The sequence below is a fragment of the Lycium barbarum genome, chromosome 12 (genome assembly GCF_019175385.1).
Source record: "Lycium barbarum isolate Lr01 chromosome 12, ASM1917538v2, whole genome shotgun sequence".
Taxonomy (NCBI): Eukaryota; Viridiplantae; Streptophyta; class Magnoliopsida; order Solanales; family Solanaceae; genus Lycium; species Lycium barbarum.
This window is the reverse complement of record NC_083348.1, coordinates 36,556,723-36,572,916: the sequence shown is the minus strand read 5'-3', so window position 1 is coordinate 36,572,916 and position 16,194 is coordinate 36,556,723. Positions and strand designations below refer to the sequence as shown.

The following is a 16,194-nucleotide window of genomic DNA, read 5'->3' as shown; positions in this document are numbered from 1 at the left end:
TCCTCCCATAGTAAATAGGACAGCCTAAGTATGTAAAAGGGAAAGGTTTATCCATATAACCAGACACTCTTCTCATTCTATTTGTCTTGTAGGCAGAAGTGTTAGGAGCAGTTATGAAAAAACTTTTATTGTTATTGACTTTTTGACCTGAAGCATTCTCATACCTTTTGATTTGATGCTTAATGAGCTTGATGGACTTATTATTTCCCCCACGGAAGATAACAATATCATCAGCATAGGTAAGATGATTAATAATAGGACCTCTAGCATCTATGGAGAAAGGAGTAAAGTGCTCATGATGATTAAGACTGTTAAGGAACCTAGTAAACACTTCAACACCAATAATAAAAAGAGAATAAGAGAGAGGATCACCTTTCTTGAGACCTTGAGTAGAAGTGAAGAAACCACTCCTATTTCCATTTAATATGATAGAGTACCATACTCCAGCAAGGAGGTTACCAATGAGAGACAACATATTATTAGCAAAACCAAATTTTTTTCATAACAGCTAATAGAAAATCCCAAGACATCCTATCATAAGCTTTATCCATATCCAGTTTAATGACCATATTACCACCTTTGTTATAGTTTTTAATACCGTGGACAATTTCTTGTGCCGGTAGCACATTTTCAGTGATTAACCTACCTTTGACAAAACCATTTTGATTCTCAGATATGAGCTTATCCAAAAGGGGATTAAGTCTAATGGAAAGAATCTTAGATATGATTTTACAAGAAAACTTAGTAAGACTAATAGGTCTAAGGTCTCTGTCAGAGAAGGTGGAGGGAGGGTTCACTTTAGGGAGTAAAACAAGTATGAGTAAAGTGTTTTGTAAGCTTTCTGCCTAAAAAGAAACTTTGTACAAAATCTTTGATATCATTTCCAATGATATCCCAACAGTTATGATAGAAGGTGCCATTGAAGCCATCAGGTCCAACAGCACTGGAGGCACTCATGCTAAATACGACACTTTTGATCTCATCATAATTAGAGACACCTGTAAGGAAATAATTATCTTCATTAGTAATAATCCAGGGGATACAATCAATAATATTAAAGTCTGTAAAAGAGTGAGGGAGATTAAAAAGGTGCTCAAAGTGATTAACAACAGAATTAGCTATTCTATCATCTCCCTGAATCCATGTGTCATGGTGATTTCTAATTTTGTGTAGGTAGAGCCTCCTTCTTCTATCTCTAATAACACTGTGAAAATATTTAGAGTTGCAATCTCCTTATTCTAAAAAATCTACATGAGATTTATGTTTCAGAAGGTTATCTTGCATATTTATCCACTTGATGTATTCTGCCTGGCCTTTGTTGAGAGCCTCTCTGGTGATTTCACTGTTGAGGTGTAAGTCCTGATCTTCCAAGATAAGTATTTTATACTCCCAAATTTTGACCTGCTCAAAATCATTTCCAACTACCTCTGGACCAAGTACTTAGATTTTTACTAAGAAGCTTGAGCTTAGACTGCAATCTCCACATAGAATTGCCAATAACATTAGTGTTCAATGATTTCTCCACTAACTGAAGAAAGGTCAGTTGATTTGCCCAGAAGTCCAAGAATTTGAAATATTTAATACTATCCTGTTGATCATGATGGCATCTCATAAGGAAAGGTCTATGATCAGAACCTACCCTCACTAGGTGTTTAACTTGACAGTTGGTAAAGATTTGAGCCCAATCATCATTAATGAATACCCTGTCAAGCCTCTTCCATATTCTCTTTCTTGATTTTCTGTTGTTGCACCAAGTATAATTTGGGCCTACAAATCCTAAGTCACAAACTTCACAAGCATCATACAGGTACTAAAGCCAAAGCTACTCCTCATCCTATGAGGTTTGCCTCCCAGCTTCTCATTAGGGTCTAGGATGACATTAAAGTCTCCCCCAATGCACCAAGGCCCCTAGATCAGCTGATGAACATTGATAAGATCAGCCCATAAATCTTTTCTTTCCCTAGAATTGTGTTTAGTATATACAACAGTAATGAAGAGGGCACAATTTAAAGGACTGTAATGTTTCTTAATGGTAATCTGATGGTTTGAGCTAACAACCACCTGAGTATGATGGTCCCCAGTCCAAAATAATCAAATTTGACCATTGGTATATGAAATACTATGTTGATACCCCAGAAATATCATGTATTTACTAAGCTTGTTCATATTGACAAAGGATTCTATGATAACAGTGAGATCCACTTTGTACATTTGAATGAGTTTTATAAGCCTGTGGATGGCTTTCCTAGATTTTACCCCCTTAATATTCCAAAAAATGGAACTAATCATAGAAACAGTGGGGGGTAATCAATTTCTGCTTTCTCCCTTTTTAGAGAAGGAGATTTTGTCTTTGTTCTTCTTGTTGTTTCTCTTGTTTCTGTTCTTGATCTTCTTTGCGGGAGAAAACCCATCATTAATGTTGGTCTTGAAATGTTTTGATTGGAGATGATCCTCTGGTATCATAACAATGACCCTGTTGGTAGAGGAAACTTCAATATGCTGGTTCACATCTTTGGCGTGTTGCTCTTTTTGTTGTTGTTTCCTTTTTGTTCCCTAATTCATTTTGTAGTTTTGAATAGGTTCCTCGATATGCACATTCTCAGTAGTAGGGCCAGTTTTCAAATCAATAGTGAGTTTTATACCTAGTAGTGCTTTGATTTCTGATGGGATACTAGTAGACTCATCATCAGGCTACCACAATAAGTGTTGCATACCTTGAGGTTCCTTACCCCGGTAGTTGTTGTGCACGACCTCCAAGTTGTTATTATTTCCAAGTTCTGCTTCACTGGGGTTGTGTTGAGTATTCTCTTCATGTTGCTAATGATGGGAGCTGGAGCTACTCCCTTCTTCTTCCTGGTGGTTCTCAGTTGGATCATTGTTGTTCATCAGTTTGTCATTGGTGCTAGTCTTATTCACCTGTTCATCAGTAGTAATAGTAACTTCTTTGGATTCCTTATCTTTCTTCATTTTCCTTTTTTTTCCTTTTGGTAGATTGAATGATCCTTGGGAGCATACTGGGTGTTTTGGTAGGCATATTCCTCCTGTTAGTATTTTTGCTAGGCCTAGTTTTGCTCTTGATCTGATCAGCTTGTTCCTTCATATTAGCATCATTTTTAGTAGCAGTATGATTAGCATCAATAGCAACACTCCTCTATTGGTTCTCATTTGTACTAACGTTAACCATATCGTGATTCCAAACATTTTCCTCTTTTCTAGCCTCCTTAGCATTGTCAGTTTGATACGAGGTTTTTGCATTGTCATTTGCAGCCTTCCTGGCTTCAGCAGCCTTCTTTCTTTCAAGAACCCGACAATCAACAATTATATGCCCCAATTTCCTACAACATTTGCAATATATGGGGATGCCCTCATATTCAAGTTTTTGAAAAAATCCCTTAAGGGGGGAGTTTTCATCTTCTATTCCAATCCAGACTTGATCTGGCTGAGGTTTAAGTAGGTCAATTTCGACTCTAACCTTGGCCATATTAGGTCTGGTTCTATTTCTAGTAGCCATATCCAGTTCTAACGAAATTGTCACACCCCGACCTTACTAGGGTGTGATGGGCACCCGACCCCATATTCGGAGCCGAGCGAACCCGCTGACTCTTATCACATACTTAATCTCTCTAGACTCTAAACCAAATAATCATGAAATACATAATAAGACTTTCAAAAACTTTCTTTCTGTTAATCACAAAATCTGTAATCATAAGAAACTTTATAGTATACATATAAAGACACGTCGGCTGATGGAGCCGCTGACGGACTGACTCCCAACCCACGATTCTGTCTGCAAAGTCTCTAACATCGAACAAAACATCATGGCACATATACTCTTGACTCGGCAGCACTCCAGGACAAGTGGAGCCTACCAACTCCGCTGGAACATCTTCTATGCTAGCTTCAGCTCATCTGGGTGTACCTACGCGGCATGAAACGCAGCCCCCGAAGAAGAGGGGTCAGTACGAGCAATGTACTGAGTATGTAAGGCAAGAGGAATAACATAAGATCATGGTAAGGGACGTAAAACATAACATAGGGTAAGAAAATAACCTGTACCTTTGTTTGCCTCTTAAGGCAGATATCATGTAAGCTAACTTTACCTTTTGAAACAACATATAAGTATTTACAAGTAAACTGCCCGACCATATAGGTACGGTGTATTTCTGCCTGAACATTCATGAGATAAAAGAGTAATCTGTACATCTGAGTGCCCCTTAGGGCGGATGCCATGCATGTTAGCTTTCTTTAAAAAAAACATATAAAAATCTGTAAGTAAACTGCCCGTCCAAGTAGGAACGGTGTGTAAACTGCCCGTCCATATAGGATCGGTGTGTAAGCCCGCGTCCGGACCTCCCGTGTCCGGGGTATAAGCTGCCCACTATAGTGGTGTGTCTGCCCGGCCGCCCATTGGACGACACGGTGTTATACTGCCCGGCCATGTAGGCACGGTGTTATTAAAAATACATACATAATTATAAAGCATGCATGAGAGCCCAAGTGAAACCTACAACTCTATCGGAGTGACGTAAGGTCGGTAACCTCCGATTACATTATGGAATAACCATGGTCGTTTGTCTCACCTTGAAGGAACAAGTATTATAAGATGAGACGAGTAATGAATAATAGTATACGTAAACCGACTCTGAAGACTCAAAAACAAGTTTCGGGTCAATCCGATTTAGTATAAGAAAGTTATGAGCATTTAAGGTACAGAACTTTCTACGATCATTTCAGAAGCCATTTTTGGAAAATCATTCTTGTCGTCGTCTTCTTAAAAATATTCTCATCCTTAATATCATCAATATTGTCGTAAAATATATCCATTGTTTTTGTCATAAAAGCTTACAATACCACAAACCTTTGTTTTGGGGAAATTCGAATATATTTTTTTTAAAAAAAAAAAAAACATTGACGGGTTATCGGAAAAGAGAATTATGCCTTGGAACCATAAGCATCTAACTTTTGCAAAACAAGTAAGATATGGAAACAATTATGAACTCATAACATCGGGATCATGCCTTGAAAGAAAGGGACGAGCCTTACCATACCTGTTCCGCGCCTTACTAGCTACACTTATTCGTCCAACTTGTTAGTCTACATGCAAGAAGATTGACACTATCGTTAGATTCATCGACATATACTTGTCTTAGCCTTTTAAGTACATTCACTTATGGTCTGCCGAAATTTCGGCAGCACCTCCCCTGCAAATACACCATCCCCGAGATTCGAACTCGGCCAAATTTTAATCAACAACAATCCGAGAATTCAACCCGGCCAAACTATCAACAACAATACCAACAATTATTCTAGCAACACTTCAACATTCGATTCAATTCAATTCAATTCATATAATATTCAAAACGATCCAATCAACATACTACTTCATCCAACACCTTCCAAATTTAACAAAAACAATAACAACTTAATTCCTTCTTTCAAATTTAATCACCACAACCCAACTTACAACTTTCCAAACAAATGTCTCACTTTCATGTTCATGCATTATATTTATATCCTACACATTATCACATATAAGAAACCATACCAATGTCACACTAACTTTTTCCATAATCCACAAACAATCACAACTTCACTTCTAGCCATTAAATTCTCATGTTACCTCATGGAATTCACAACGACATCAACTAGAATATCAAATGAAATCAATTCATCATAGCTTACCAAAACATCACCATTTTCGGCTACCACATTACATACATATTTCCATGAATTTTCCATCCTTTTCTATACATTACAACAACAAGCAACACACTACATAAAATTAATTCAATCTTCTAGCACAACATCACACACACACACGGCCAATGCCATGCACACTCGGCCACATTCACAACTTCCATATTTCTATGAATTCCATTCATTTCCACATACCACAACATACACAAACGTCCATAACATATATAAGAGGATGAATTCTTACCTTTTTCCTTTAACCCTTCACTTAGCTATGATTTGCAACTTGCACGAATACATGTTCTTCTTGCCCCAACAATTTTCTCATGTTAAAGAGGACCTTCCAATCACTTGGAATACCACAAGAAGATATTTTTTTGGATCAACTTCCATGGCCTCCCTTTTTCTTGCCATGGCCGAACCTCTACTCCTCTCTTCTTCTTTCTTTGTTATTTTTTTTTTGTTCTTGCTTTGTCTTGAATTAAAAGATGAGCTCATATATATATATATATATAATTTACTCAAGCATGTGAGGGGCACATGCCCCTCTCTCCATTTCTCTAGATTTTTCCTCTTTTTTTCTTGAACTTTTCTTAAAAATAAAAGATGACTCATTGTCTTACCATGTACACTTTGGTCCATATATTTTCATCACATGGCCAATATGCCCTTTTTTGGAACCTTCATGAACTCCTTTTGTGAAATTCCCATTTTGCCCCTCGACTTTCCTTAATATTACCATTTCGCCCCTAGCCTTCCACATTATTTCCATGACCCCTTTTGTGAATTTCTCTTTTTACCCTTAACCTTTCTCAATCTTTCCATACTACCAATGTTCATAATTCATATTCATAACCAACTCGTTCATTAGAATAATTTTGGAAGATGGTCGTTCCCTTAGCTTTGCCGCGACTACCTTGAAATATCCAAATGTATAAAATACGGGATATAACAGAAATACCAACACTACTAACAATTTGTCTTAAATAGCTAGGGGTGTACATGAACTGGTTTGGTTTGGATTTTTTAAATACCAAACCAAACCACTTGCGTCGAGTTTTTTAATTTATAAACCAAACCAAATCAATAAAATTCGGGTTTTTAACTTCGAGTTTTCTTGGGTTATTCGGTTTTTTCAGGTTTTCCCTCGAAAAAGTCTTCAAACAAAACATATGACTTTTACTTCAAATATTTCTTTAATTCTAGTAAGATACAACCATATAACTAAGGTGTTTCTTAAGAAAATAAAATAAAATGTGAGATGGGTGATGACATCGTATTAAAATATTCAACAAAAAAAATAATAAAATCGATTAAAATAAGTATTGCTAATTAATAAGCCATAAAGAAAATGACTATAGTCTAAATACTTATGCTAAAATAAGTACGGCTAATAAGTATTAATTGCATGACAGTGAAAAAAATTAAGCAATGTATTTTTAAGCTCTAAACCAATTATGCAAAACTAAAGAATAGATATCCAACATTACTGTCATTCCTAGTGTTAAAATTGAATTTCTTTTGTTAGCATTAGCGTTGAGTTGGTTTTGATTTGGACTTTATTTGAGTTACTAACATCCATACGATATAAAATTTATTGGCATTCAAAATTCTAAGTTCAAGCTTAAAATAATATGATAAAAGACAAACAACTATGAAAAAATTTAAGAAATATTTACAAATTGCATTACAAATAAATATTTTTATGTATAAAATATTTTAAAAATCGAATACACGTAATGTCGGGTCGGTTTGGTTCGGTTTGATTTTTTTTAGCTAAAACCAAACCAAACCAATTATGATCGGGTTTTTTTTTTTCAACACCAAATCAAATCAAACTAAACCACTAGTCGAATTTTTTTCTCGATTTGGGACGATTTGTCGGTTTGCTTTGTACACCCTAGTACCGGTTAAACAAATGAAAGGGGAGACTAGGAAATAGAACCCATACCGGAGCAATAGGTAAATCCTCCTCCGGCTTAACGTCCAGTGACCATTTCTGGAGCCACATCTGCTGCACTTCAATGTCGATTACTCGTCTATAACAAAAAGTGTTAAAATCTTCCTCAGTCGTAAAGTCGAAGAAGACATTATAGGTGTCAAAAAACCCAATTGTGGCGGTTCCTTTTAGCTTGATGAGTTCTTTGAGACTCGACCTAAGACTATCAATTTGGGGTCTAGCTCTTAGGAATTGCCCAACAAGAGTGAATTTGCACTCAGTTGCCGTTAAACCATAATACTCGGTGTGTTTGAAGATGACAGCAGATACACCAGTGTGTGTAATTTGCTTATTTTTCATAGTTTCTTTCCCACGGCGAAGTGGGTTAGTCGAAGAAGAAGGGGCTAAAGAAATTGTGTTAGCATAGGAGGGTAAAGTTGGATTTTTGGTGGTAGTTGAATTCGTAGGGTTAGCAGGAGTTGCAGGAGCTTCCAGACGTGCCGGAATGGCGCCGTTCGGCAATTCCATGGGGAGGCGCGTGGCCACCAGTCGCAATATTAGTTAGCCGTTGCAAGTATTGTACGGAGAAAGAATATTTAAGGACAAAAGTTGTGTTGTATAAGATGAACTAAATATATACAGACATATAACCAACCCAAACTAGATTAAGATTAAAGCTTAATTCATATGTAACTATTAGTAATTGCCATGTACCATGTATTTAACGGTAATGAAAGGGTCGTTAACAGAAACTAGCTCAACATCATCTCTTTGGAGAGCCACCCTGGCCACCAATCGGCCAATTCCTCCAAATCCTTCAAACGAAACACATTTGAAAACCGATCTTAACCAAAGCCATTGATATTTAACTATTTTAGATCTAGAGTCCTCTTTATATAAAAACAGTTTTCATGGAAATATTTACTTTGGGAAACTTTCAATTCATCCAATAAGAAGAAGAAAAGAGGCGTGAGTAAAGCCAAAGCAAGCGGCGGCAGCATAAAAGTGGGAGAGAGAGTGTAGAGCGAAATTTTAGATTTTGGCTAGAGCTTATATTTGTTTTGGGCTTAAGGGCTATTTCGGATCTGTTAACAATTAGTAGCTATCTTTTCTCAATTTACAATTCGTAGCTAGTTTATGAGAATTTGATGTATTTGAATACACTGTTCAGTTGTATCCAACCTTATCTAATGTCATGTGTATTTGACTGTATTTGAATACATGCAATATTAATTTCTCTAAATATATTGTATTCAAAATGATTGTATTCCAGTGCATTTAAATACACGACGGAGTTATGTATTTTAGTGTATTTATATGTTGATTAATCCTTTTGTTTTGGCTATATTTGAATGTATTCGAGCTCCGATCAGCAAGGTCGCCGCTGGACGTTGCAAAGTTGAATGTATACGACTGTATTTGAATGTATTTACACTTAAAAAATGACGAAATGAAGAAAACTTGTATTTTAAAAAGGAAGAATACAATCAAAACCGGTCGGATCTCCGGCGAAATACAGAGTACCACTGTATTTACACTCAAAAAATGAAAAATACATTCAAATCCTTTTAAAAATACACTGTATTTACTCGAAAAAAACTAAAATACACTGTATTCATACAGATCTGCAACAACTCCGGCGAAATACATTGTATTCATACAGATCTGTATTCACTGGAATTAGTGAATACACATAGCAAATGAGATCGTGCTTCTGATAATCGAATCCAAAAGATGATCCGCGATATAAGGAGGAGGAGAAGTCACGGATTCCGGTTTCTTTGACGTGCATGAATCTCCACGCACCGTCGCTGAGCATTAGATTCACTATCAACGGATTTGTATCTCCTCGGCGTTCGATGGTGGTGTCTCAACGTGATTAGGTGGTGCAAAAATAGATCTCGAAGAGATGTGCTTATGTTCTCCTACAGTGCATCCTAGTTCGTTTAGGTGTAGTATCCATAAAAATATGAAGAATAATACTTCTTCGATTTCGTATATGCCTAACCGACTGAATGCTCGGAGATCGGCGATGACGAATTCATTAGTGTGGATCAGAGAGAGAGGGAAGACGCTAGTGAGGTCGTGGAGCGGTCGGGTTTGCGGTGGTGGTTGGGCGGTGGTTTGGATTTCGTTGGAGATGGAGAAACGGAGGGAGAGAGGCGGCTATAGCCATAGTGAGGGAAAAAGGAGTTAGTTGAGGGAGAAGAGAGAGGGGTGACGGAGAAGATTGACACAGTGCAATAACTCTATGTATTTAATATAGCTATAATAAGTAAACTAAAAATTCACTATAGCTATAATTAAATTACAAAGGTAGTTATTATCTATAAATAACTCTTAAATTTAGCTATGACAGGTAAATTTTCCTTTAAAATTTGGCCTTTTTGGGCATTTTCTTTTTGTGGTAGCCACCCCATGTCCTTTTCCCTTAATTAAACTACTACTTAACGCATAACAAATTGATAATTAGACATACATATACATCATCACAAGACCCATTCCATAATTCCACAACCCTAACCCTTTAATCTAACATTTTCACTTAATCATTTTCCACTAATTGCTAGTGATCAAAAGTATGTCCGTCGAAAATTCACGGTTTTTTAGTAGTGTATATATAACATTACTGAAACTTTATTACAATATTATATTTTGAACCCAAATTTCCAGAAGTACAATGAAGTTAATGTTAAAGATTGATTGAGCCCACTTTGCGTTTATGCACAAAGTATTGCATATATATGCGCATTTTCTTGACAATCTTTGATATTTTTTGTTAATATATAATTACGCCTTAGGGTTTAGCTTTGATTAACCAAACAGAAGTCCCATAATTAAACCATCTTCATGAATTCATAACAAAGCAATAGATATAAATAAAAAGCAAAAGATTAAAATTCTTTTAAGACCAATGTTGTCAAGATAGGAGGGTGCCAACTCTGTAATAATTTCACATATATGAGTGTATTGTTGAAATGTGTGACAATCTCATCTAAAAGTTAAAGTAATTAGAGAGAGTACACCTTTATTCAGAGGCGGACCCACATGGAAGGGTCGGAGTGCACGTGCACTCGTTAACTTCGGAAAAAATTATGTGTATATACCTTGGAAAACTACTATATATTTAATTGTGCACTCGAACAAATAAAGATGTGTCTGTGGCGCGTTGGTTACTATTGTTGTTTTCCTTACACATGACCAAGAATCAAACCCTAGTGTCACTTTAATTAGTACATCTTTTTGCCTAATTTTAGGAAAACAATAAGAGCACAAATGAGCTCCGTCAAGTTTCGAACCTGTACAGTTAAAACATTTTGCAAAGCCTTAGCCATTGAGCTATTCTTTCATTTGTTTCACTGTATTAAATTTTATTTATTACTTAAAAATTATATTTGGCCTGTATACTTGTATTTTCGCTACTCCTACGCCATTAGTGACCAGGGTCGATGGGGTATTATCCTTCAGTCGTCATTGAATTTTTTTTTTTGGTATTAATGTTAAGATAATGGTGCCCCCGCCGTCTTAAAATCTTGAGTCCGCTTCTGCCTTTATTTACTTAATTATATTTTCAACACGTTCCTTATTGGGCTTGATTCATTTTTCATGGGTCAAGCATGTGAAAATTATTTTTGATAATGAATTGTGATGAGATTCGATCCTAGGACCTCTGCATGGTTTGATACCCTGTTGAAGGGTGTAAGCCAGAGGCGGAGCTAGGATTTGAAGCTTGTGGGTTCGGCGTTATAATTTTTTATAGTTAATGGGTTCTAAATTAATAATGTGTACATATTTGACAAAAAAATTAATACAAATATATGATTCGGACCAAAGCTACTGGGTCCGGCCGAACCCACGGCCGAAGGACTAGCTCCGCCCCTAGTGTGACTATCTCATTTAAAAAATTAAGCCATCAGAAAGAACACAACTTTATTTACTTAATTATATTCTCAATATATATCAACTTATAAGAAAATGAAATTTGAATCTAACTATATCCTAAAAGCTAGCCCAAGAGGTGAGAATTCTCCAAAATTATATAATGAGACCAAATATACACTTCCCAACCGATGTAGGAACTCAATTCCACCGCACACCAAGGACCGGATGGAGTATAGATAAATAAGATGGGTTCAAAATCCGGAGCTAAACCATGAATGTGCATGACTCTGAACCACGGTAAAAATACATTAGGCTTAACTCATCAACCTCAAAAGCCAGTTAAAAAGATGAAGATAAAATCAATAATACAATTCCTAACAGATGGATATGGGAACTCAACATGAACTCAGGAAAAAAAAATACAAAAAATTTTGAAACCCTAGAAGCTTATTACTCTTTGTCTCAATTTATGTGGCACTCTCTTCTTTTAAACAAAAAAGAATAACACATTTTTATATTTAGTAACAATTTAATTTAACTTTAAAATTCTCACTTAATTACTCTTAATGAGATGATTATTTGCGGTTTATTTAGACCACAAGTTGCAAGAGTTTTCTTTTCATTTTTTAACTTCGTATCTAGTCAAACACCTTCACATAAATTGGTACGGAATGAGCGGTATATTCTCATTTCGGAGGTAGAAAACCAACCTTGTTTTTCCTGAGTATGCAAGAAATGGCTGCAGTGAAAGAGAACTGTGATATTGGCACGGCTCAATCAAAGCAAAATTAAACTCCACCATTATTCAAAATAGTTGTGGTGTGTGTCTGTCTGCCTGTCTGAGTGAACCAGGCCAATATCAGAGTTACTGTTTCATAGAGAAAGATACATAATAACAAAAACCCTAAAGGCTAAAGAGAAGTGATCTCTTGTTGAGTGCAAAGACAAAGTAACATAAGGGTAGGGAGAGAATATGTATGGGAAGAGAATTGTTGAGAATGCAGAATTGAGAATGTCTTTAAGAAGAAATCTGTGGAGTGCATTTAAAACCGCGACTACCAAAGCAGAAAGAAGGGGCCACTGCATTTAACTACCACAGCTTTTCACTCTGCAGGTTTGGTGCATGCCTTGCACATACATAATTACCTATAGTTGAGCACCTCAAGTTAACTCTGCTCATTACCATCATGCTTTCACATTTGCATACAACTTAGTAGGCGTTTGGCCATAGAAATCAAAAACAAAATCACTTATTTTTTTTTAATTTTAGATTTGGAGTTGTGTTTGGCCATAGTTTTTGTAAATAGTATTTTTTTTGTTGAAATGTACTTATTTTGATCTTGAAAAAAGTGAAAAACTTATTTTTCAAATTCCAAATACAACTTGAAGTTGTATTTGGAATTTTCATAGCCAAACACTAATTTTTGAAAAAAGTGAAAAAAAAAATCGGAAAAAAGTAAATAATTCTTATGGCCAAATGGGTCCTAAGACTCGATAATTAGATCACGCGGATTCAGAATTTAAGTTTAATGTGTTCAACTTTTGAAATTTTCAATGTTGAACTCATTAAATTATTAAAATTATGAGTTCAGATTTAATATTTGTTGAGATTAGTATATTTTTACACGTATCTATCTGTACTTTATGTCGAAAATTATAGGTTCAAATGAATTTGTAGCTAAAAGGCTACATCCGCCCCTATCGGCAATACATATATAGGATTAATAGCACTTTTTTTTCATTTTATAAAACACTATATCATTATTTGTTCATTTAGAAAAGAAAAATAACACATTTTTATGTTTGTTAATATTTTAACTTTAAACTACTTTAATTATTTGACTATTTTTTTTTATTGTGCTTTTTGTTAGAATTTCATAAGTTATTAGAAGTGTTATTGATCATTCCAAATTAGAATTAGTTGAGATTGTGCTTTTCAAAGTTAGAATTGTTAAGTTATAGTATTTCTATAACCTCAATACTAAAATGTAGATTTTATTTCTCTAGATTTACTTTTCAATTTTTAGAATTGGTTGGAATTGTGCTTTTCAAAGTTAGAATTATTAAGTTATGTTAGAATTATTAAGTTATAATATTTCTATAACCTCAAAACTAAAATGTAGACTTTATTTGACTAGATTTACTTTTCAATTTTTAGAATTAAAGTTAGAATCCATAAGTTATTAAAGTTAGAATTGTTATTGAGAATTCAAAGTTAGAATTGGTTGGGATTGTGCTTTTCAAAATTATATTAAAGTTAGAATTTGTAAATTATTAAAGTTAGAAGTGGTTGGGATTGTGTTGTCTTAAGTTATATTTTAAGTTAGAATTCTTAAGTTATAATATATTTCTATAACCTCAATAATTTATGGGTATATTTTTGTAGATGGATCGTATGTGGATGTATAATATGAATAATAGTAATCGTTTACTTGATAATAACACAATTCTATACTTGTTAAATTTTTACCTACGATCAATATATCATTATTGAGTTATTAATTTTATGTATGCAGATGTCATCAGGTGGTAGTGATGAAGGTAGAGGTAGAGGTACAAGTAGAGCTGGAGGTACTAGTAAGAGAAAAGATAAGAGACCTATAGATCCTACAGCTACTAGTAGTCAGTCCATTTCGTCCGCTCCACATATGCAGTCTACTCCGCCTCCTTTTTTTATGGCTGGCTCTTCTATACAGGTCCAGTCTGGTCAGTGGGTCTTTCAGCCGGCATCATTTACATATCCTACTTCTATACCTATACCTATGTATTTCCCACCACGTGGCAGATCTCCTAGCACATCGGCCACTTTGTCTCCTTCTCCTTCTCCTTCTCCAAATGGTACACATCCAAGTGTATCTAATTTGCGCCTTAGAGATAGCAGCTTTGAGCCTGAGTCACTGCCATCCAACCAGTCTCAGACCCATCTTCGTCCTCCTTCATTTGCACCTGCTCCTGCTCCTGCACTTGCACGAGCTCCTATACAGGCACCGATATATCATGGTTTACATCCGGGAGATAGAGATGCGATGGGTCGAATTTTCATCGTGCCTGAGGGAGCTGGGTAATATTGTCTTTTATTAAGTTTTCCTAAAGTTTTTTTTCATCTTTATCTAATATGCATTAAATTCTTTAACTGCAGGTTCTATCCAGATCACGACACTACAAAAGTCTTGCTGGATGTTATTCGGAGGCTTTATGGCGATCAGTTTTATACTTCATGGGGTGAAATCCCATATGATACTCGACAGGCTATGTTTAGAGATTTAATGTATGCATCTTACTATACATTTCATAACTTGAATTTACTTTTGTATAAATCATCTAACATTAGCTATTTGATTTGCAGATGTATTGTACATGGGATCCAATGGACAATGATAGGGTTGCTACAAACTTTGAGAGGAAGGGGAGTGCAAGGTTGTCTGATTGGTTTTCGAGGGCTAGAAAGTATATGAAGATGCCCCAATGGCTAAACGATGAACAGTGGGAGAAACTTAAGGCATATTGGCGAACTCCTGAGTTTATCGCCAAGTCTAAGCAGGCAAAGGCTGCCCGTGCATCCCAGAAAGGTGGCTCTTTGCACACTGCGGGTGCAAGAAGTCAGGGGCACGAGGCTAGGACAATGGTAAGTAATTTTATACTTTTAAAGTTACCTACGATCAATATATCATTATTGAGTTATTAATTTTATGTTTTAACTTTTTTTTTTTGCAGAAAAAAGCTACGGGACAGATGCCAACTCAGGATCAGCTATTCCTAAAGACCCACACAAAAAAGAAGAAGCAGAAGTCGAATCCGACCGTATGGGTTGAGGACAGGGCTCGTAATTCCTATGTAAGTGATAATTTTATTATTTAAGTAATTATATATAAGTTTAATTATGATATATTTGTTATATACTAAGTTTCATTTTTTAATATATAGACGCAATTTATGGATAATGTGAACCAGTACAGCCAAACACAGCCTAAGCATCCGAGCCGTCCTCCACCAGAATTAGAGATAGATTTTTGGTGTAGAGCAGTTGGGGGAGTACAAAAGGGTAGAGCGTACGGTCTAGGCCCAAGGAACAACTTAAGTCGCCTTCGGTCAGGATTGCGAGGTGAAGGGTCTTCTCGACAAGCCGAGGGAGTTGATGGTGTTCAGGTCGCAGCTATGGCGCAGAAAATAAATTCTTAAATTTTATGAAAAAACCGACGCACTGTGTCGGTTTTTTATTTATAAAAAAAAAAAAACCGACGCAGTGCGTCGGTTTTTTCATAAAATATATATTGTTTTTATATAAGATCAAAAATCAGAAATTAAAAAAATCGACTCAATCCGTCGGTTTTTTTTTTTTTTTTTTTTTTTTTAAATTATTGGATAAAACCCGACGGACCACGTAACCGACGCTGTCCGTCGGAAAAAACCGACGTTGTCCGTCAGTTTCCAAAAAGCGAGGCTATGTAAACCGACGGACCGTAAAGGGTCGGTTTCCCGTCGGTTTCATTAAAAAAACCGACGTGGTCCGTCGGTTTTCGTCGTCGGTTTTTTCCGTTTTTTTAGTAGTTATAGTCATCAGGAAGGTGAGCAGCTATGGGCTGAAAAGGTCTCAACCTAGTCCACACACACCCATATCTGTCATAGTCATCAAAAAAATTATTTATCAGTCGTCGTTTCGAAAAAATATATTTAGTGTT

At 35.8% G+C, this 16,194-nt stretch overlaps 1 protein-coding gene across 2 annotated transcripts; it reads right to left on the bottom strand.

The window, feature by feature from the left end:
• Nucleotides 1-266: 266 nt before the first annotated feature.
• On the bottom strand, nt 267-8,807 carry LOC132623978 (uncharacterized). Of its 2 annotated transcripts, none has more exons than XM_060338793.1 (2): nt 7,646-8,742; nt 267-998 (listed from the first exon to the last, which is right to left on the bottom strand). In XM_060338793.1, the coding sequence occupies exons 1-2, from the start codon at nt 8,159-8,161 to the stop codon at nt 954-956; spliced, it is 561 nt and encodes a 186-aa protein (XP_060194776.1). In that variant the 5' UTR covers nt 8,162-8,742; the 3' UTR covers nt 267-953. The 2 variants fall into 2 exon arrangements, 1 of the variants encoding a protein (XP_060194776.1); XR_009576494.1 differs by lacking the exon at nt 267-998 and adding an exon at nt 2,132-3,919 and having other exon boundaries at nt 7,646-8,807.
• Nucleotides 8,808-16,194: the final 7,387 nt, after the last annotated feature.

What these genes read in the sequence shown, in the direction of transcription:
- LOC132623978 (XM_060338793.1), bottom strand. Translation starts at nt 8,161, where the DNA reads ATGGAATTGCCGAACGGCGCCATTCCGGCACGTCTGGAAGCTCCTGCA. An exon ending in AGGATTTACCTATTGCTCCG is followed by an intron (nt 999 to 7,645) that starts GTATGGGTTCTA and finishes ATTTCCTTACAG; the next exon opens with GTGTCTCTAATTATGATGAG.